General features: G+C 34.7%; 1 protein-coding gene across 5 annotated transcripts in view; it reads right to left on the reverse strand.

The window, feature by feature from the left end:
• The window catches only part of Fndc3a (fibronectin type III domain containing 3A), a 158,461-nt gene that overhangs the window by 46,910 nt on the left and 87,336 nt on the right, over positions 1-24,215 (reverse strand). For 4 of the 5 annotated variants that reach the window (XM_046454003.2, XM_046454000.2, XM_046454002.2 and 1 more), the window contains exons 4-6: positions 16,698-16,774; positions 6,048-6,285; positions 637-906 (exon numbers count right to left, since the gene is read on the reverse strand). In XM_046454003.2, coding sequence (XP_046309959.1) covers positions 637-906; positions 6,048-6,285; positions 16,698-16,774 — 585 coding nt within the window. Of the gene's footprint in view, positions 1-636; positions 907-6,047; positions 6,286-16,697; positions 16,775-20,902; positions 21,050-24,215 lie in introns of those variants that run through there. The other variant, XM_046454004.2, reaches the window with a different exon arrangement.

The following is a 24,215-nucleotide window of genomic DNA, read 5'->3' on the forward strand; positions in this document are numbered from 1 at the left end:
TACAGAAACTACAGAAGTCAAGATAAGTAGTAGTGAGAATTAACGTTATAGTCTTGGGTACTAACTTCATGTTATAGGCATAATAGAAGATAGGTTATTTGTTAATCCAGTTTATATTTAGTTTATAGAGATTGAACCTAGTATATATAAAAAAAATAGTGCTCAGAGTTCATCTGGTGAACAGACTAGGGGAAGGATCCAAGGTAAATAGTATTTTAAAAGAAAAAACTTTTCAAAGGAATGGAGAATTACTATAGAGTATGTAGAGGAACTCGTTAAGGACATAGTTAGTTACTATTGGAGATTTACACATAAAAGAAGTTTGGAGAAATAAAGTTTTGATTAAAAACCAGGTTAACCTTATCAAAGATCTAGAAATAGAAGAAATGGAATCTGGATTAACATTATCTGAGCATGCTTATCTATCAGTAAAATTTATGATACAGATGAAATTATTGAGATTTCCTAAATTATCAAAAGCAGCAGACTAGTAACAATTTAGGTTCCAAAACCTTTCTCATATTTAAGAAATGTTAGGGTATGAATCTAGTTTACTTGGACCAGGACAAAAATAACTGAAAAATCAGAATATAATTTTAGTAGGTTAAACAATGATGAAAAGTATCAGTGCCTTACCTTCTAGTTCTGTATCCACTTGTATACAACCTTTCACTTTTCCTGATTTGTTTTTTGCTGATCCTGTGTTTATACCACTGGCAGTCTGCCCTTTTATAAGTCCATTGTGTTCATTTATGGGAGAAGGGCATTTCTGGGGTGATGATGGTGGACTGCTCATTTTATCTTTCTGTGTTCCTTGGCGATCCTTTAATTTTTTCTGCAAACGTTCATACGTTTTGCTAGATCTTTCATCTCTAAAGTTGGATCTTCCATGTGTAGAGTGAGCATCTAGGAAGAAATAAAAAGCAAATGTTAAGATCACTTTCCCTAAATAAGTTCATGACATGAGAACAGATTAGGAAGTAAGTCTAACATTTCTTTTTTTCATTGTTCCCAACTACTGATCTCCATAGAAATAGCTTGGTGGTATGCTATGATTATCACAAGTGAAAAATGAGACTTACATGTCCACAGTTGTTTGACAATACTGTAAGCTATTGATTTTCACATCTCTTAAAAAAAAAAAAATCAAACATAAGTAAAAAGAAAACACTGCCTGACTAAATTCCTTTATGACTTAAAAAAGGAAATCATCACTGGAAAAGATTTAGAGTTAGCAAAAAGAAACAAGCTGGACTCGAGGGGCTGCAGTTGTGGCTCAGTGACAGAGAGCTTGCCTAGCTCTTGTGAGGCCCTGAGTTCGATCCTCAGCCCCACATAAAAATAAATAAAGGTATTGTGCCCACTTCAACTAAAAAATAAATATTAAACAAACAAAAAAAACCCTTAGAAGGAAACAAAGGTATACATTTGATTTACTTTGGAATAGGCAATAGTTTTTTAGATAAGAATCCAAAGCACAAAGCAAACCAAGAAAAAATAAATTGGACTTTATCAAAATTAAAAACTTTTCTGTATCAAAGGCTGCCATGAGGGAAATGAAGAGATAAAATGAGAGAAAATATCTACAAATCATGTATCTGATAAAGACACTTGTAACCAGAATATGACTTGTAACCAGAATATGTAAAGCAAAATTCAATAAAATTGGTAAAGAGACAGGTGTCGTGGCACATGCCTGTAATCTCAATTATTTGGGAGGCTGAGGCAGGAGTTCACGTTTGAGAACAGCATGGGCAACTTAGCGAGACCTTGTCTCAAAATTAAAAAAAAAAAAAAAAAAAAAGCTCAGTGGTAAAGCACCCTGAGTTCAACTCCCAGTGCCAAAAAAGAAAAAGATGGGGGTGGGTGGGTAAAGAATATGAATAAACTTTCTCCACAGAAGACACAAATGGCCAATGAGCACAAAAAAGATGCTCAACATCAGCAGTCATTAGAGAAAAGCAAACCAAAACTATGATGAGGGCTGAGGTCACAGCTCAGTGGTAGAGTGCTCACCTTGAATGTGTGAGGCACTGGATTCAATGCTCAGCACTACATTAAAAATAATAATAATAATAATGGTACCATGTTTATCTACTACGACTAAAAAAAATTTAAAAAACTAAAAACAAAACAGAACAAAACAAAAAAACAAAAAAACAACCCCAACTACGATGAGATAAAACTTTACATGTAACAGGTTGGCTATCAAAATTTGAGACAATAAAAGTTTTGTCAAGGATGTGGAAGAATTGGAACCCTCACATACGGCTAGTGGGGATATCTAGTGGTGTAATTACTGAGTTTGCATGTTCCCCAATAAACTAAAAAGAATTAACACATGATAGAGAAATTCCATTCTAATGTATATACCTAGAAGTGAAAACAAGTCAATATAAAATCTTGTTCATAGACAAAAACTGAAAATAATCCAAATGTCCATCAACTAATGAATAAACAAACAAAATGTTCTATATCCCTTAATGTAGTATTACTGAACTATAAGAAGGGGTGAAATAACTACCATATGTGATAATACAGAGGAACATTAAAACTGTGAAAAAACCTAGACAATTTTTTTTTTTGGTACTGGGAATTAAACCCAGGGTGCTCTACCACTGAGCTACAATCCCAGCTCTTTTTATTTTCAGACAGGATCTTGTTAAGTTGCTGAGGGTCTCGCTAAGTTACTGAGGCTAGCCATGAAATTGAGATCTTCCTGCCTAAATCTCTAGATTATACCCAGTCACTGGATTATACCCAGGTATGCACCACCATGCCTGACTGGCTGTGTGAACATTTTAATGAAAATTTTATATGCAATACATATATTGTACATATATTTAAGTGACTTGTTGCAAAAGAGGCAAATTCACAAAGACACAGTTTGGGAGGAAAAGAGGAAATTGGGACTATTAATAGGTATAAGTTATGAAAGTAGTATATAAAAATTACCTTTGGCTTATGTATGTAAGGTATATATGAAACATAAATGAATTGTGTGTTTAGAGTTGGGTCCCATTCCCCAAATATCTCATTTTATATATGAAAATACTCCAGAATCTGAAATACTTCTGGTCCCAAGCATTTTGAATATGGGATACTCAACCTGCAGAGAATATGCTAAAAATCATTGAAATGTACAATAACTATTATGTGAATTATAACAAAACTAATAAAACATAAAAATGTAATCAATTAGTATATACATTTAAATTGTGGTTATTCAAATGCTTTATATTTTATCTATTTCTCAAGAAACAAACAAAAAATATGTTACAGCAGTAGAAAGAGCAGGAACTTTATTATCAAACAGACATAAGATGGTTAAAATCCTTAAGTAACTAGTGTAACCTTGTAAAAATTATTTAGCATTTCTGAGCCTCAGTTTTCTCTTCTGTTTTTTGCAGAATATTGAGGATTAAGTGAGATAATAAATTTATGAGCACAGTGCCTATGGCTTACAAAGAATGTTCCATCAGGTCTCACTTTGGGAATCCACACAAAATGTGCATGGAAAAGGGATTATGGAAGCAGCTACTAGCTAGGAAACCAGTGCCATAAGTTATTAGGATCCTGTGTTAGATTTCCTGGCCTATAAACTTAAAACACAATATGAATCTTGCCTTCCACCATTGGGTGGTTTCATTAGGGGTTTTAACGATGCAAAATATTAATAATTATGAAACCCAGTTATATTTTTCTCAAACATTTATAAACTGCCAAAATTAACAATACAAACAGAAGGATGGGACTTACTTGTAGCATAAACTCTTGCTATTGTAAAGTATGTCTAGGCTGAGGACGTAAATCAGTGGCAGAGTGCTTGCTTAGCATTCATGAGGCCCTGGGTTGCATCCTCAGCATTAAGGAGTTGGGAGGAAGGTGTCAAAAGTATGTTTGTTGGACCACCACATGAGCACAACTTGGGAGATTGTTACAATATAGAATCTCATGCCCCATCTAGACTTACTGGGTCAATCAGCATTACTTTGGCAATGAATAGGTTTGGAAAAAAAAATACATACAATGTATCCACTATTTAAAGGCTGTGCTGAATAACTTGAATTTTTATTTAGGGTTACTTTTTCTACAAATTTACTGAGCATAAGGGGCAGGCACTGCTAAGTCCCAAGAACACCAGTGATGAATCAACCAGTTCAAGTCTTACAGAGATTATAGTCAAATAAGGGAGACAAGGCGTACAAATTGACCAAAAAAACCCACAACAAAACAAAACAAAACAAAAAAGAAATAGAAATTAAGTTTCGTGAATTCTGTGGGAAACAAACAAACAAGATTTCAGTGCTAAAGACTGATAAGGTAAGGTTGGGGAAGATTCCTCTGAAAGCTGAAGTTTAAAAGAAAAGGAAAACCTAAAGAAAATGGAGAAGAATATTCTTGGCAGAGAGGACACTATGTGGAGAGAGCCTGAGGCAAGAAAGGCTTGAATGTTTTGAAAAACTTAAAAAATGGGGGGCAAAAGTAGAATAAGTCAGTCAGGGGCCATAGGACAATGGGGTTCACAAACAGGACAGGGGATAAATGGCAAGATCTGGAGATAATTTTAGATGTTAAAAGGGTATGTCAGGAATATGTTGAAGCTGTGTGCTACTGGCATCTGGTGGGTAGAGCTCAAGGATCCTGCTAAACATTCAAACGTGTGCAGTTTTGTTCCCCATAACAAAGACTTATCTGTTCTAAAACATCAATGGTAGCACATTTGAGAAACCCTGGTCTAGGGGAAGGGTTTGGGATTTTATTCCAAATGTAATGGGAAGTTGTTGAAATGTTTTAAACAGGATATGATCTGGTTAATACTTAAAAATGGGTTACAATTGCCATAATGAATTATTAGGGGATAAAAACAAAAAACAAAAAATCTAAGTGGAAAGGGCTGGGGCATAACTCAGTGGCAGAGTGCTTGCACATGTGAAGCTCTGGGTTCAATCCTTAACACCACATAAAAATAAACAAATAAAAGTTCTGAAACATTAAAACAAACAAACAAAACAAAGTGGAAGGCTGCTGTTTCAGTTGTCCTGGAAAGAACTAAGGGTGGACTGGATTTGAGTAGCAGTAGAGAAAAAGTAGATAATTTGGCAATCTCCCAAAAATAAAAGATACTAATTTAGATGACCATCAGCCTTCAATTTTAGCAAACTGAGTTATTAGTGATACCACCTACTGAGATGAATAAGACACAGAGAGAAAGTACGTTCTGGGGTCTAAAACTGAGAATGATATCATATACATTTCAGTTGTCCCATAGGAGAAATTTAAATGGGGGTTATCAAGATGGCAGCAAGATTGGGGCTGGGTTGTGGCTCAGAGGTAGAAAGCTTGCCTGGCGCATGTGAGGCACTGGGTTCAATCCTTAGCACCACATAAAAATAGATAAATAAGGTAAAGGTATTTGTCCATCTACAACAACAAAAAAATTTAAACATTAAAAAAAAAAAAAGATGGCAGCAAGAAATGGATGTCTGGGGCTCAGAGAAATTTTGGCTGAAAATATACATTTGAGAGCCGTCAGTATACACAGGTGGTATTTAAAGCCACCGGAAAGAATAAAATTATTATTTCTCATGTGTGTGGTAATCTATTGTTCCCAATAATTTATTAACACCCTGAAGGAAGAAGTTATGGATCATGCTGTTTTCTTCCCCAATCACTCAAGGAACCTAGTAACTTTGTGTAATAGCATCATAGCCTTCAGGATTTATCAATGACATCGTCATCCTGGCTGAAAATTTCCTCAGAGGCTGTACTGTAGGACAGCAGAAAAGACCTCTTGTTTGATGTGATCCCACTAAATACTGTTGCATGATGTAAGTTACTTCCATCTTGATTTTCTGTTTATTAATCTCCCTTAAAGAGTAATGATCATGAGGATGATGCACTTAATATAGTGCTTGGGCAATAGAATTGTGTTATCATTACTATATGTTGTTTCTTTTATACAATATGATGAATATGATGATCACCATTTCTTATATCTATGCAAAGAATATCCAACTCAATAAAGGATTTTTCAGATGTCTTACCTACATCTCCATATACTTGTGAAGACTGATACTGTGGCATATACTGTGTTGCCATGTCTCCAGCACTAGTCACTGGAGAGTACATATGGCGTGGTGGAGGGGGCATCATGGTTGGGACAGGAATGAAACCAGGTAGAGGAGGATGTGGAGAACGGTGGATGACTGTGTGACCACCAGGGTGAAACTCTGGTGCCTGAGGAACCACAACAACTCTTCGAACACCATTGTCTTCAATAACCTACAAAATGAATTATTAGATTAAAAGCAGAATATAAGTAATTCTTTTCAAATATGTTAGAGTAAGAATTTTTAAACTACTAGAAGTCAAATATAAATTTTAGAGAGTCAATATGAAAAAATTTATTAAATACATTAGGTACACATGAATTAACACTGAATAACATGAAACAATTTTTGTTATACAATTCAATATAAATCTTAAAATACTGATGAGAACAGTCAAATATTATATACAATGAGCACTAATATCAGGTACATGTATTACATGCATTTAGTTATGTAATAATTGTGGTTTAACAGGAATATATTTCCTTTTCCACATTATGGCCTAGAGTGGAGGGAAAACAAATTGTGAAAAGTCAAAGGAAAATGAGTTGTGAAAAGATGAAAAAGAAGAAGAAGAAAACAACAACAACAACAACAACAACAAAAACCCTGGATCTGGATTTTTAAAGAAAAACTGTATCAGAGTTTAGCTACAAAACTCTTATGACTGCAACAAGGACAATTTAAACAGTTTATCATTTCAAGTGAGGCAAATACCAATATTAACCCCATTTTTTTAAGAAAAATATCTGTGATTATGAGGCTTAGAAATTATGCTTTTTCCCTCCTTTAAATAGGAATAAAACTGAATAGATTTTTTTCTTGAAATGACAGATTACCCACTGAACCTCACTGGTGCTATAAGGACACACAGGAAAGCCTCAAATGCCAGAAGATTTGATCTCAAAATTAGGAACCTCTCCACTACAATAAGGCCCTTACTCTTAAGCTTAAAATGTTACTACCAAAGTAGAATAAACAGTTAATAATATTTTTCTTCATGAAACAGGAAATAATTATAAGGTTGCTAATTTAAAGACAAATCTTTTATATTGTGCATAAGGATGGCAAATTTTATACGCTAATACACACACACATATACATACACACACACACACACACACATACACATATAGTGTTTGGTAGGTGTAAGTATATTAAAATAAAACTTATTTGGGTATAGATGAACTTAAATTACAGGGCCAGGTGTGGTGGCACATGCCTGTTATCCCAGTGGCTTGGGAAGCTGAGGCGGGAGAATTGCAAGTTCAAAGCTAGCCTCAGCCATTTAGCCAGGCCCTAGCAACTTAGCAAGATCCTGACTTAAAATTAAAAATAAAAGGGCTAGGGATGTGGTTCAGTGGTTAAGCACCACCCCTGGGTTGAATCCCCAGTGCCATAAACAAACACCTTAATATTAATCAGATTATATTAAACTTTTCTTATCTACTGGAGTGGTATGAATGGTCTGTAACATGGGATTGGAAAACCAAATAAATTCCTGTTTATATATGTCACAATGCCTTATTTTCTGTAAAATGGATGTCTCATTTCCTGGCCTTTTTTCCCTATTCATCTTGCTTCTGAATTTAAGTCTTAAGCAAGTGCATATAGTTGATGAAAACTGAACCACATCTGGAAACCTACTGAAAGAAATCTATGAAGTGTTCACAGGTTTTTAGTCTCGAAACTATAGGAAAGGACATTAGAAGTTTGGAATGGATTTGGAATGAGCTAAACCCCAGTATCTGTCACAATACCATTTTCTCCTTTATCAGTGATTCCCAAATCTTCAAAGACTTACCATTTCTGATAGGATTACAGTTCATAATCATTCAGCTTGGTTCCAACTTATCTTTTTAGTCATATCTTTCTTCTGTACCAAATCCTGAACCCGTAACTGCAGTCAGGCTGGCATACTAAAAAAACCTGTGTTGAGCTGACCTGTACCTTTCTGTATCTTGTACTTTTGTTTACAGCATTTTTTCTCTTCATTTTACTTCCCCTTAATCTATAAACATGCAAACTCTATCTATCCTTGCAAATCTAGCTCTAACTTATTCTCCTCCATTGATTAAAAAAAAAAAAAAAACCTTAGAAGTGATATATATTTGGTAGCACACGTACTAACACAACAAAAAGGACAAACACACCAAAAGTGAATTATTTAGCATGTTATAAGGTGACAAATTTTCTGAATAAAAGTACTGCAGGTAAGGATACTTTTACAAATATTGTGAGAGAGGTACAGTTTGCAGAGTAAAACAGAGTGATCAGAGTAAGCCTTATTGGCAAAGTGAAATTTAAGCAGAGACTTGAAGGAAGTAAATGAATTAACTATATAGAATATAGAGTGCTGGGGCAGAGGGAACAGTTACTATTGAGTCCCTAATGCAGAAGTGGGGCTGACTATACTCAAGGAATAGAAGGAAGCCAGTATGACCAGATGAGAACTTATGGAGGTGAAAGGGCAGAAGCAGACAGGTCACAGAGAGAAAGGGAATGGGATGGCCATTTTTTATATGGTAACAACAACAAAAAAGTAAAAAGGAGGGGAGAATAGGGAGTTATTGTTTAATAGGTAGGTTCACAACTTCATTTTTCAGCAAGATGAAGGAAGGGTTCTTTGGATAGATGGGGGTGACAGTATTAGAACAATGTCAACATATTCATTCACTACTTAATTGTTGACTCAAACATGGGTAAGATGGTAAATTTTATGCTATGTGTATGTTACATTTTTGGCCTCCCTCCGACCAAAAAAACACAAAAACTAAGATGCACAGGAGAGGGAGAAAAACAAACACAAAGAGCCAGACTTCACCATTTCAAGTAATGGTCTAAGCAGCCAGTAACTTCAGCCAGAGACCTTAAGTCTCAGCTAAGACTAGCTCCTCTATTTACTACCTTTGTGACCCCTGAGCAAATTATTCAAAATGTCTTTGCCTCAGATTCCCCATCTAAAATGGAGATAGTAATAATACCTACTTGCATTATTATGAGGAGTCAAGAGTTAATATTGGTTCCTTGAGAGATATTTAAGTTGTAGAGTAAAATATATGAATATGAAAAATTAACAAACCCTGCAGTTTTAAATAGAAATATCTGCTAAGTCTTCAGAGGCTTAGCTGCTGAGAAGTAGCCAAACATGTAGACATTGAATTTCATACCAACAGGGTACTCTAATGAAAGCTATTAGATTCTGTGACTTGCCTCAATTCCCACAACTACTTTTATTACCTCACCCTGAATCCTGAACTACTTCAACTTTAAGCTTTTAATACAGCTATTTCTAACTATTCACTCAAAAAATAATTTTAGATATTCAACCACATATACATGATGTTAGTAAGCACAACCTCTTTTTTCTCTAGCTCTTACTATACTACTTCATGTTCATCTGAACCTTAGTCCCCTACCTTCCAGTTTCCCATACCCCTTGCCTTTTCCTTTTGACTGTTTTCCCAGGAAAGACAGAGAATAGATTTAGATCAGGTTGGTTTATAAAATCTTTGAAAAAAAAAAAAAAAAAAAAAAAATATATATATATATACTGACATTACCACTGGGTGCTAACAAAGTAAAATAGGAAATAAAGCTCAAAGGCATAATATGAACCCTTTCCTTAAATTGATACAAGTCTTTCCCCTACATTATGAGATCTACAATCCCCTTTCTGTTAGGTCCTCGCTCATCTCCATAACAACCCACATTCCATAAAAAAGTAGCTAATAAAGCCATTAAGAAAGACAGCAGGACTTCTGATGTTGCCTTTCAGGAGTCCCATTCAGGTAGTTTATAAAACTTTGATAAGCCATTAATGTCATCACTAAAATATCAAATGTTAATTCTGCCTTGCAATGCATTGTTCTTAGGGACTATTAGTACTTTGGCAGCAAATTAAAATTCCTTCCACTCTTGTCACCATTTGCTTTCTATGTCATCATTTGCTTTGTGTTTACATTTTATAGTTTACTCTTTCATTTCTCCATTTGACATCTCAGATGGCATATATTTCTGCCTGGATGTAGTATGTCAATTTTTCACAACCTTCCCTTTCTTATTTGTTAAATGGCAATAATAAAGGTTATTAACATTATGCCTGAAGTAAAAAGGGCCAGGCCCCAGAAATGGCTATGGAACTTACTATGAGTAAAGTGCATAATCCTGGTTTCCAGGATATATACAATCTTTTCTAATCTTTTTGTTATCTCTGAGAGCTTCCCCCCAATTTGTAAAAAAACCAAACATACCGTAACAAGGTTGCTAATTAAGTATAAGTAGGAAAAAAGGACTAATGATAGGTAAAATGATGTTATTTAAAATTGTTTAAAAATATTCCAGTAATTTAAAAAAGGGGATATGTGTGATAAAACAACATTAGCAAATTGTTTATAACTGTTAAGTTGGATCATGGGTACAAGATAGGTAATAATTACTACCCATTCATTCTACTTCTGTATAACTTTGAAAATGTCCATCATGAAGAAGAAATATTATACACACACACACCCACACACACATATGAGTTCAATCCCTGGTACCTCCCCGCCCCAAATACTTTGAATTAATAATGCCATTTCCAAAAATTTATTCTAAGGAAATAAGAAACAATACTAAGATTTGTGCAGATATTCACTATACCTTTATAATCATGAAAGAAAAATTGGAAGGAGCCTAACTAATCACAAAATAAAAATAATTAAAGATATTGATGTAATATCTATAGCTTCTCATTCTAAAATTTTATAGTTTTGAAATACTTTAATGGTATAAGAAAATGATCATATCAAGTATAAACATCATGCATATTTAAGGCTTATAATTTTTTAATTAGAGAAAAGGCTAAAGGGAAATATTCTAATGTACCTTTTTGTATATTTTCCAAGTCTATATAATGAGGATCATAAAAATAGATAAAAATAAAAGTATATTGCTATATTTGTTCTTTATTACCAGATGAATTTGCTAGACTTTGTTTGCAAAAGTAATATTTCTTTAAAATTTAAGCCTGTGGTAAGCAATTTTATTTTGCTTTCTGCATCATTTAAATTAGTTTTAGGTCTCTCTATTTTGTTGGATGGCATGTTTAATAATTTTTTTTTCTTATAATAATGTTTAAAAGAAGATAATCTATTTTCTGATCCAACAACTAAATCCATGTATATAACTAAAGAATTAAGCCTATTTTTACCATTTAAAAGCTATTACTGTTCACAAGTGGAAAAGGGAAAAATAGTTCCTAGAAGCCCAATCTTTATGGTGACAGAATCATTCTATAACTATATAATATCCCTTTCTCTTCAAAACTAAAGGTCAACAGAACAATTTATTTTCCCATTACTACTGAGCATAATAATAAAGTATCAGAACAATAAGATACAAAAATCAACAAAAAAGTAATATCAGAGAATTCCTGAATAAGAATATAAAGTAAGAGTAATGTAAGAAGTAGCATGTATGGGCTTTGAACATTTCAAAGGAGAAAAAAACCAATTATTCCTAAAGTAATGTTTAGTATCTGATACCCTGGCTATCTAATGTTACTCTCAAATATGAAATGAAAAAGAAACTTAATAGGGATATGAAATTGGTAAAACATGACAAATTTGAAGATTAACATATCTTTCATAAATCATGTTTTCTTCATGTGCTTCTCTTAAAAGTACTTTTGATAAATCTTGATCTTTAATTAAGACCTATCTGCCTGGTATGGCAATACATGTCTGTACTCCCATTGACTTGGGAGTCTGAGGCAGAAGGATCACAAGTTTGAGGCCAGTCTCAGCAATTTAATCAGACCCTTGTTTCCAAATTAAAAACATAAATAAATAAAAAGGGCTGGGGATGTAGCTTAATGATATAGCACCCTTGGGTTCAATCCCCAGTACCATAAAAAACTCTCCCAAAATAAAAAGATCTATCTTTTGGCTCTTTTATTTTTCTGTCACAATATGTTCTTAGTAGCATTCTCATTTCCTCAGTGATGGATTAAAGTGGTTCCAACACTGGATTTTAATTTTTGTGGTTCTTGCTGGCTTGATCCAACCTGTTAAGATACATAAATTTGCTGAATTGTTAGTATGTAGTGAATTGTTAGAAACGTGACGACACAGCAAAATTTGACCTTCCTTACGTTACTAGCCTTAAAGCAAAGGGAGGATCGGTGTATAAAAGTCTAAAAGGAAACTAGATAGTTTGTACTCTTGGATCCTGCTGAGCCAAACAGAACTTATATATTATTAAAGCCATCTATAAATTTTAACTTGATTAAACTTGCAGCTTCTGGATTGCTAACATTATGATTATGTGTTAAGTTTTGGACAATCTGTCAAATGCTCACTTAGCTGTACCTAGAACTTATGTATGTGTGTGTGTTACCAGGGATTGAACCCAGGGATACTTAACCACCAAGCCACACTCCCAGGCCTTTTTAATATTTTATTTAGAGACAGGGTCATGCTAATTTGCTTAGTGCCTTGCTAGGTTGCTGAAGCTGGCTCTGAACTCACGATCCTCCTGTCTTGGTCTCTTGAGCCCCTAGGATTAAAGGCGTCCACCACTGTGCCCCCAGCCTAGAACTTGGATTTTAATGATAAATGTTTCCCAACAGAAATTGTGTGTATTAGGGAATGAAGTTGTTTTGACAGTGATGTGAAAATGTAAGAATATAATCTTATATACTGGGTACTTAAATTATTTAAATAATAAGAGTAGATTTTTAAAAATTATCCCATGTGCTTGGAAGTAATAAATGTCTTATGAGATAACTTGATCTAAAGGTTAATAACTGTAGGTCTGCTAGCCTTCCACAATCTTTCCAGTAAGATTGCTGTTTAATTAATTAGACAACTATTTATGGGACACCTACTACATTTTGAGTTACCACAAGAATGCAAAAATAATTAAAAGGCTACTCTTCAAGGAACCTAAATCCTATAGGGGTTTAAAGCACACACAATTATCATATTAGGTGGTATATAATCAAGAAGTGGTACAAATAACTTGGTATAGGCCCTCAAGGACAGATAACATTCCAAAAGGCCCAAAAGGGGAATTATTCCCTAAATAAGAACTTTAACAAAACAATGGAGAAAGAAAAACACCACATGAGCACTTGGGAAGTCATGCAAAAATGGATACATGATTGAAAGTATAAAGAGAAAAACCTGCAATAGCAAACTAGGACAGAACTATGTAATGCCTTAAATGTTAAGACACCTATACTTTATTGAGTGGGTAAGTCAACTAAAGACTGTTTATGCCAAAGAAGTGAAAAGATTTAAAAAAAAAAAAAAAAGCTACAAGAAAGTTATTTTAGTGGTTCTTTGTCTAAAGATATAGTACCTCAATCTAGACGATTATTTCCTTGATGTTTTGAGCTCCTATTATACAGGCGCTGTACCTAGAACTGAAGATAAAATCAGAACAAGAAGTCCTGCGTGATTGAGTCCAGTTAACTCTCTGACCTCACTCCCTACTATTATTCTGTCCTGACAACTCACTGTTGTTCCCAGGCATGAAACATGTTCTCATTTTAGGCCATCTGCACTGTCTGTTTCTAAAACCCTCTTCCTCAGACAAATGAATGGTTAACTCCCACTTATCCTTCAAGACTTGGTTCAAATGTCCCCTTTCAATGAGGCCTGTTCTAACATCCTATTTTAAAATGTAATCAGCTCTAACCCCTTCCCCCATCATTCCTACCTAATATTAATCTATCTATGGATTATAGTTTTTGTTTGCTTCTCCCTATAAGAATGTAAACTTTAGAGGGAATAAGAGTCTTTGTCTCTTTTATTTAGCATATGTATCCCAAGCATTCAAGGGCACTCAACATATATTTGTGTGGAACACTGATAAAGACAGTGTTTAAGAATTTATAATCTTCCTAGGAAAAAGAATTAGTTAACAAACTGAAAAATTCATTAAGACACATACACATATACATAAATATTATATGCCAAGAGATTCTAAAAGGAGAGGTCCCTGGAAAGGCTTAAGGAAACCTGCTTTTAGAAGTTCATGAATGAATGAAATGAGAACAGGAAGAGTTTGTTGCAAACATAAAAAGAAAAGGTATTATAAGATGAGAATATCAAGTTGCCCTATAATGGAAATAATTCGTGTCACTAGTACCCAATACAGAGTTTGGGACAAGACACCACTCAATAAATGTTGAACTTTATGCTAGAGAACAGTCTTTGTATAAATCAACAAAATTCAAGAAAGAACAACAGAGAAGAAGTAGAAAAAAATAAAGACATGCAAGAAAATCTGGGATAAAATCATAACAATGATGTCAGATTTTTAGAGGTCAGAGAATCAGGCTGGAAAAAAGTCCCTTAGATGTGGGTACATAGCAGGGCGAAGGGTAATATAGGCAGAATGCAGACTATAATAAATTAAGGAGTCAGTGTATTAAAAGTAGAGATACCAAGCAGAAACTATTCTAAAAGATTACAATGTAATTGTAAACTTTTTTTAATGTGGTGCTGAGGATTGAACCCAGTGCCTCACATGTGCGAGGCGCGAGTGCTCTACTGCGAGGCATGAGTGCTCTACTGCTGAGCCATAACCCCAGCCCTTACAATGTACTTTATTTTTAGTTATTATTTTATTGGTTTTTATTAGTTATACATGACAGTAGAATCCATTCTGATAAAATTATACAAGCATAGGATATGTCTTATTTTAATTAGGATTCCATTCTTGTGGGGAGGCATGATGGTGGGGTTCACTTAGGTAATTTCATATATGTACAAAGGAAAATTACATTAGATTTATTCTTTGTCTTTCCTATTCCTACCCCTACTCCACTTCTCTTCATTTCCCTTTGTCTAATCTACTGAACTTCTCTTCTTCCTCTTCCCACTTTATGGTAGTTTAGTTTCCACATCATCGAAAACATTTGACCTTTGGTTTTTGGGATTTATTTCACTTAGCATGATAGTCTCTAGATCCATCTATTTACTGGCAAATGTAATAATGTCATTATTCTTTATGGCTAAGTAATATTCCATTGTGTATATATACCACAATTATCCATCTGTTATTGGGCATCTAGGTTAGTTCCGTAGCTTAGCTACTGTGAACTGTGCTGCTATAAACATTGATGTGGCAGTATCACTGCCCTATGCTGATTTTGAATCTTTTGGATACATGCTGAGGAGTGGGAGGGGTTGTACCTATTTGCAGTCTCACCAGCAATGTATGAGCATACCCCTTTCCCCATATCCTTGCCAAGATTTGTTACTTGTGTTCTTGATAACTTCCATTCTGCTACAGTGAGATGGAATCTTAATGTAGTTTTAATTTACATTTCTCTAATTGTTAGAGACGTTTAATACTTTTTCATATATTGTTGATCATTCATATTTCTTGTTTTGAGAAGGGTCTGTTCAGTTCCTTTGCCCACTGTACTTTGAACTATGTTATCTCATGTTATCATCTTATCTTACGATAAGGGTACTGAGATTCAAGGAAGGTGATTTGCCCAAGGCCTGGGAGCCAGCAAGTATTTGAAGATACAGATCCAGCTTTTCTGTCTTTCAATTTCAGATATACTTCCATTCTCCCAGCCAGCATGTACTATTATTTTTGCTGTTGTTCATATAGTGGTGTGCTTCATGAAGTAAGCCAAGAATCTACCATAATATCCTACCAATATTTTGCCATGATTAGGGAAGAAAAAAAGAGAGAGTCTGAACAAAACTAAAATGTAAATTCAGTGCTAGGTAGAGAAAATGAGTATTTTTCAAAAGGGACCCAAGGCGATAAATGCAGGCTATACAGAATCTCAGTACTCAAAAGAATACCCAGCAAATCTATAGCTTAATTCAGTTTGCTTGCGTATATAACTTAACTATACTTCATTCTCTTTTTTTTAACCATTGTCTTTATTTTTTTTTTTTGTGGTGCTAGGGGATTAAACCTAGGGCCTCATGCATCCTAGGCAAGCACTTGACCATTGAGATACATTCCCAGGCCCATACTTTTCTTTAAGACAGAGCTTGCTAACACGTGAGCAGAAAAGGTATAGTTGGGCAGTGATACTGATCCCTTCAGCCCTTAGGACTGCAGATTTAAATTCTCTTCTGTTTATCATAATACGCCATATAATTTCTATCAGTATTTGAGAGCCACTGCACGAATACGATTGGAAGGATTGTTTTGGCTTACTTCTAAGCAAATGATTAATTTAAAAAATATGATAGTGTAGGTGCCCCAACAGCTCAAATTAACATTAGTTACATACTCAGGGAGATATAAACTCCAAAATGAAGTTTCTTTTGTACCCAAAGACAAGGCCAAATGGTGAGCACTGCCAATATACTTTTTTCTCCTTTACAAATGTACTGAAGTACTTAAATAAATGGATTCACCAAAGATGGTCAGCATTTACATTGTACTTTTCCCCATGAGAACCAGTTAAAAAGAATAACTTTATTGGGGATTGGGCAGAGCCTCATGCAAGAGGCCCTAGGTTCAATCCCAAGCAATGTACCCCCCTCCCCAGAAAGAGAGAGAGAAACCTCATCACTATTATATACATACAATAAGAAAAATAACATAAAAACATACCTGTGGGGCATATCCAGGAGGCACATAAATAGGAGGCACAGAACCATTTGGGGACATCATTGGAACCTGAGCAGGACCTAAATGAGTCAGAGAAATGATTCATTAATACATGACTGCTTAGCAAGCCAAAGTTGAAAACAATTTACTATTTTATCTAAACACTAAAGCCAACAGTAACTGTATTACTATAAAAAGAAACTCAGGTGACTGACTTGTTATTAATGTTTGCCTTATAAAAGCACCAATTACCTTTTACCTACACTTGCATTTCTCAAGCTTGTCTAGTGATAAAAGTTACCTGGGGAACTTACTAAAACATAAGATTTACATGCTCTTCTAGAGATTCTTATTAAAATGCCTACAATCTTGAATAATTATATTTATTTTATAAATATTCCAGGTGACTCTCATGATTTTGCAACTTGGAAACAGTGACCTGGAGAAAACTAAACAGAACTGTGCATATAAAAAAAAAAATCAATAAAAGATAGAAAAGCTACATTCTCAAAAGTAACGGGAAAAAAATCAAGAAAAAAGGGAAGAGAAGAATAGTTAAAAGATATTTACATGTGCTTTGTTAGGTTTAAGACTCTCATGTAATGTAAGTCATGTCTGGGGTGCTTAAGAACAAAGAGAATTGTCATATATGTATATTTACCCCAAAATATATATATAATTTTTACACTGATAAGTTCTAAAAAAGAAATGTTTCTTTTTTCTTTTTTTATATTTTTGAGTTGTAGGTGGGCACAATACCTTTATTTTTATGTGGTGCCGAGGACCAAACCCAGTGCCTCCCACGTGCTAGAAGAGCATTCCACCATTAAGCCACACCCAAGCCCCAGAAATTTGTTTCTTTTATCCTGTATTTCCTTTCATTTTTATAGTGTTATGCTTTCCAAGTAATTTTTACAAATATTATCACTTGTTTACCCTCTCTTCTCACTTTTCTGGGAGTAATATAAGCATTTCGGAGGTGTTTTATTCTTTCTAGAAACTAAAATCTTACTTGCTTTAAGTAACTTTTTAGAAAAGTATCTCACTTTCAGATCCTTTCTTCTTGTAACTTGAGACTACTGTATCCTTTCACCCACTAGTTTTAATCACTTGAAATGAAACCTTTTCAAAGAAATCTCTTATTTCTAAGCAAATAAGGAATTTGATAATTAATGTAATAGGGAAAGAATCGTTTTTATATGCAGAATTTAAATCTGCCAGTCAATGTAACTACAGGTAATATTACACATGCTTTAGGAAAACAATAAAGAGCATGGAGGTTCCAGCAAATCCAGATTCCAGCCTTTCTAGGGAAGGGGGAGGGGTGAGGACAAAACAATACAATGGTGATGGGGGAGGGGAAGTTTGAGGCAAGAGGTAGGCAGGAAAGAAAGAGAATGTGAAAACGGGGTACAAGAGGAGAAGAAATGCTAAACAGGCAAGGAAAGGCAGGGTTGGGGTGAGAATAGAGGGAAAGGGAAGGAGAGGAGAAAGGCAAGAGGAAGAAAAAGGGGAAAGGAAGAAAAAGGTAAGAAGGGGGAGAGATAAGGAAGCAGCCTGGAGGAAAGTGAATTAGGAAGATGGAGGGAAAACAGAAGGGATAAAAGAGGAAGAAAAAGGAAAAGGGTGAAAGAATAGAAGGGATAGGAGAAAGCAAATACTGAAGTGGTTAAGATAAAGTAAGGAGGGAGAGGGAATGTACACTACTGAATTATACTCCATAATATCTGGCTATGAAAATAACTTCTCAACAAAATACTTCTCTGATCCAAAACAAGCCTACCAAATTCCTAAAGTTGTTTAGAATATCTTAATTGTACACAGCTAATACTAACATACTATATGCCAGGCCTTTTATACAGTTTTCTGTCCTATAATGATTTTATCAGAGAAATTTCACCACTATCCTCATTTTCTAGATGTGGAAACAGAAGCACTATTCTTTTCTTTTTTCCCCTTCTTTTGCAGTACCGGGGACAAATTCAGGTCCTCATGTGTGCTAGGCAAGCATTCTACCACAAGCTACATTCCTGTCCCCTTAAAAAAAAAAAAAAAGAAAAGCAACAAACAAATAAAAACCCCATTTATTTACAGACAAGTGTTTCTGCTACATTGCCCAAGCTAGCCTTGAACATGGGATTCTCCTCAGTAGCTGGGATTACCAGTGTATGCCAATATACCAGGCTTAGTTTCATTTCTTAGGATATAAACTCTACTACATAAATATTAAAATACTATGCATATTGGCAGTTGATGTAATTTAAGTCTTAAAAGCTAGGTTCTAATGTCTCAAAGGGGAGTTAAGGCTGCCTTTGTTTCCATTACCTTGAAAACCATGAGAGAACAAAATTTTCTTAAGTTTAAGCAAATATTACCTATTAATTTAATTTACAACATGAAACTTGTATGCTGCTTTACACTTCTATGCAGAAAGGCTTCTTTCAAAATAATACTTTTTAGACAGGGTGCTAGTGAATCTGGAGGCTGAGGCAAAAGGACCCCAAGTTTGAGGTCAGTTTCAGCAACTTGGCAAGACTCTGTCCCCCCCAAAAAAAAGGGCAGGGATGTAGCTCAGAGGTAAAGCATCCCAAGGTTCAATTCCCAGTATCAAAACAATTGAGAAAAAACAAAATCAAACAAACAAAAAAAACTCTGAGGCTAGCCTTGAACTCCTCCTAGGATGTTGGGATTACAGGTGTGTGTTACTGTGCCTGGTAATGTTATTGCTGATAACATTTAAAATGGTAAAACTACATACTTGCACTGGGTTATCCTCCTTTAATAGAGATAAAACTATATAAATTCTTGTAGCTATAATTCAAACCATGTTACTTTTTTTTTTTGGTGGTGCTGAGGATTGACCCCACAGCCTTGTGCATGGGAGGCAAGCCCTCTACCAACTGAGTTATATCCCCAGCCTACCATGTTACTTTTTGACAGCGGCTAAAATAGTTCATAATTTTAGTTATGTTTAAGTGTGATACTGAAAACAAAACAAAATAAACCTAACTTAAAGTAAACCAATAAGAAATCCTTACTAGTCGTAGTCAGGAATAATACCAATTAATTTGCTTCTCTATGATGTAATCATTTTACTCTAGCAAGTAAATTTTCTTATTCTGAGGCAGAAATGATAAATGGTCAAGTTTTTTTTAAAAAAGACAATTTCATCAGTACCATATTTAGTACTTAAAACACTAGTATGAAATAACATTCAACAATGAAAATGTAAACCCACAATATATAAACATAGTAAATATGAGTATGATGTTCAGAACAATTATTTATAGCATTATTTCTCTTGCTCTTGCTGTTTATGGTAGCAAAACCCTAAATAAAGCCAGGCATATTTAATAATGCAAATGTTTGATTGCTTCCTTTATTCCAACAATATTTTTTAATTTAAGAAGTTTTAAAAGACTAACTATAGACTGATATAAATTTGTATGCAGCAAGGGAGATTTGGCCCCATGGAAGAAGCTAAATCTATTATAGACTGTATCATTAAATGCACACTTCACACAAGAATAGCTAGCTATATCGAAACAACTATGGATACACACCAAGCAGCTCCTTCAGATTCTACCTATTTTGAGCAAAATCTACTCCAAATTACAGTTATTCATTATTTTTTAGGGGTACATTTCCTATCCTAAAAACCTGCAGAAGAGAAAACAATTCTATTCAGCAACTGTCTTAAATTTGGGAACCTCTCCACCTCAATTCTTAAAAAGTGCTAATACATAAGATTTTCATCTACTATAAGTGAAATTCTTCTTTATTTTTCTTTGTTAATGCATATTCATGTTTAAGAGCAATTTTTTTTTTTTAAACTCCGAATTTGTCAAAGCATTTAAATTCTTAAAATGCAACGGGCTGCTGACTGCTGACGTGCTACACATTCTCTTTACAAGCAGGCTTTCACAATGGCTTCCAAATAATCTGATGCCAATTTTCATATTTTCGTTTTAATAAGAAAAACGTAGTAAAATAAAGGGTCCAAAATGGGATATACTGTGGAATATAAAATCAGTCTAACTCAACATAGAGACTAATCTTCTTAAAACTACATAGCAACAATTTAAAATATTTTATAGAGATTATATTTTGGCATCTACTCAAAAAAACCACGCCGCAAGACTTCAGATTAATACAATGTTTTTTATGTTTTAAAATAAAAGCAAATTTTCAAAACCAGCAAATCTTACCACTCATTTTGTTTTTACAGTAGCAGCAGAGAACAAGAAAATCCAACAAGGAAACAGCCTAGTACACGTTAACAGCTTTAATTGGAGAACGGCTTAGCCTTTTTTTTTTTTTTGCAAAGCTGTAAGAGGAAAAGATCCTTTGACCGAGTCACGTGATAGATGTCACGTGACCTACTGTGACCGGGAGAGCAAAAGGGAACGGGGGAGGAAACATTCCTTCTTGCACCATTTCTGACACAGAAAATTAGTCAATGATTTTTACTGCCATTGCACTGAAAGTGACCATCTTTCAAACTTTCTTATGAAACAATTTAAAAGCTCATCAAAACACACCTTATAGAAATAAATATTTGATGTAAAGCAATTCTCTTCTATTTACTGATTATACCCCTGAAAGCATGATTTTCTCCTTTATTCACCCATCCTGCTGCTCATTTTTCGCTTACTAGTTTGAAATAAATATAAATTATTTATTGATTTAAAAGATATTTGTTTGAAATGCCACTGAGTAACTTAATCCACTCTACATATTTAATCCTTAAGGAATGTCCACAGTACACCAAGAATTGTATATAGAATATAGATAGGCCTGATTGACATGTTCCTAAAAGGTGGGATTTATACTGCAGCCTGGTATTTGTTTCTCTAGCTACTAAAGGCTAGCACTTTTATTGTTATGTCTGTCTTCTTTTTCTGTTTAATAAAGATTTAACCTGGATATTAAAATAGATGATTAGTGGATGGCATTCTCACTCCAATCCATTAAGTATGAAAAGACAGGCTCAGGTTTATGTTCTAAGAATAAGTAGAGACCAGGAAGGATACTAATATTTAGCTACAAGAGGAGAAGACGACTTAAGAACTTTAAGGAGGCCTTTCATTACTTCATGGTATTAATAAGTTCAGAGGAAATTTATTAGTTAACACAAATATACAAATAATGATTGTGATTTACAATAAATTGTACAGTGGAAGAAAATGGATTTTGGTATTAAAATAAATGTTTTAATAACAGCTTCAATATTTACTAGCAAGACAAGTTACTGCTCTTCTTTGGATCTTAGTTTCTTTCTGTGAAGAAGTTAAAATAAACAACCTCATAGCATTGTTATGAGAATCAAGTTGGATAAATTTAAACACTAAGTACATTGGATGATGCCACTCAATAAAGGATAGTCTTTATAAGTAAAAGTATGATCATCATATGTTTTAAAAAAACCGATAATTATATAATGCAGAATATGTGCCAGGCATCATTTGGAGTGCTTTGCTTGTGTTTGAGAACTCAATCTTCACAACTGAAGTAGGATCGCTAATAGGTAAGAAGCAAACTACAGATAAGTAACTTGCCAAGGGCACACAGTAAGGGAAAGGCAGATTTATCTAATGATAATGTTATATTTTAAAAAGGGTAAGCCATATCCAAATACCCTGTGTCTCCTAAAAGGGTGGAAAAAAAAACCTGTCAAGAAGTAACTTGGAGGAATAGGTAGATAGCTCCTGGGAGATAAAGAAAACAAAGGACTGTTTTTTACAAGCAGGGAAATGTAATTGTTTACTTCCAAGTTCCTATTAAAATGCAGGGCTGCCCTGAAGTGGAAGACTTTGGAGTAGTTTCATAGTCAAAGTTACATCAAGCCTCTGTAAACCTAACCGTGCCTCTGACCATCCACCCCTAAAACAAAAAGCAAGCCCCTGTAGCCCACTTTCTCATTTTGGCTCACATTCACACAGTTGTATTTCCATTTTTGGAATCTCTTCAACTGATGATGTCCTTCTCAATTCTTCCTGTTGTACTCACTAGAACCCTTTTCCCCACTACAAATAAATTCCCCTGAAACCCTAACCCTAACACAGAAGAACACGTCCTGTGCTGCCTTTATGAAACCTGGTCGTCCCAGCACACTTTCCCCAGCAGCTCCCTATCCTCTCCTGAGGCAATGCTGGAAGTTTCTAGGTAGAGGCTGCTTCTCATTACCATCATTCCTGTTTCAGGCTAAAGTTTCTTTTCCCTTGAGATCACGGAATGTGTGTATACCACCTTCTTTCCATTTTCACAGCTGTCATACTCAGTCTAGTTTACTGAGAACTTTGACAATGAGTTATGATATTGGGAATGATATATTGTGTGCATGTACAAACACGTAGCAACATATCTCCCCACTAAACAACTATAACGCACCAATTAAAAAAATGGGACATCCCCCTCCCCCAGGCTTGAGACTGGGTAAGTGACTCAGTGGTAGAGTGCTGCTCCAATGGCATGCATGAGGCCCTGGGTTTGATTCCCAGGGACCACAAAACAACCAATATAAACAAACAAAACCCCCAACAACAAAAAACTCTATGCTTAAAATTTCTTGAACTCAATTCTTTTACTCTGTTTTCAGTAAATTATGTTCAAAGACATATCTTGGAACTTATTATTTAGAATTCCACTAAATCATCTTTAAAAACTGTCATGTTTCAGTTTCTGGTCACCTTATCTTTCACCTCTCCAGTTCTCTTTCTTGTATAACTTTTATTCTTTGTCATTATGGTCTCCTCTTTTCTCCTGAAAACAAACTCTTTACAGCCTGCTGGCTTCCTTTCCCATTCATATCTTCTTTTCACTTCTCCTCCCCACAAAATTTCCAATCTTAATCATATAAATACCTGCTCTTTTCTTAAATCTGAACAACAGAAATAAAGTGGTATTCAGATTGGCATATTTGTTAATTTGGTTATCTCCAATGTTATTCAGCTGTTAGCACTGCAAGAATCATTTGAGCAATCTATCCCTGGTCCCTATCTTGTTTTCTAGAGAGAGATTATTAGAAATCTTCACTATGCTTGAACATCTCTCCACCTGACCTCAACCATCTCTCTCAACGTGTAACTGAATTCTTTCAAGGTTATTTACAAACTTTTCTTACCTCTTCCCTCTATTTTCAAAAGCACTGTCAAAGGTATCTTTCTACTTCTATTTTTATCTGATTCTTTGCTTCATCACTCATCTCTGCATTTTCACCTTCTCCTTCTGTTCAACCTCTCTGAACTCTTCTGTGCCCACAAACATGATAAAGTTTCAAATATACACTACCCCTCTCCAAGAAATAACACTTTTTCCCCCGCTGTGATACCATCAGCTATCACTCTTCATCAATCTTTTTTTGTTTTTTTTTGTTACCAGGGACTGAACCCAGGGGTGCTTAACCACTGAGCCACATTCCTAGTCCTTTTAATATTCTGTTTTGAGACAGGCTCTCACTAAGTTACTTAGGGCCTCACTAAATGGCTGAGGCTGACTTTCAACTCGTGATCCTCCTGCCTC

Source organism: Marmota monax, unplaced genomic scaffold (genome assembly GCF_021218885.2).
Source record: "Marmota monax isolate L192 unplaced genomic scaffold, Marmota_monax_Labrador192_F-V1.1 WCK01_AAM20220418_F8-fsc00011, whole genome shotgun sequence".
In the NCBI taxonomy this organism is placed as follows: Eukaryota; Metazoa; Chordata; class Mammalia; order Rodentia; family Sciuridae; genus Marmota; species Marmota monax.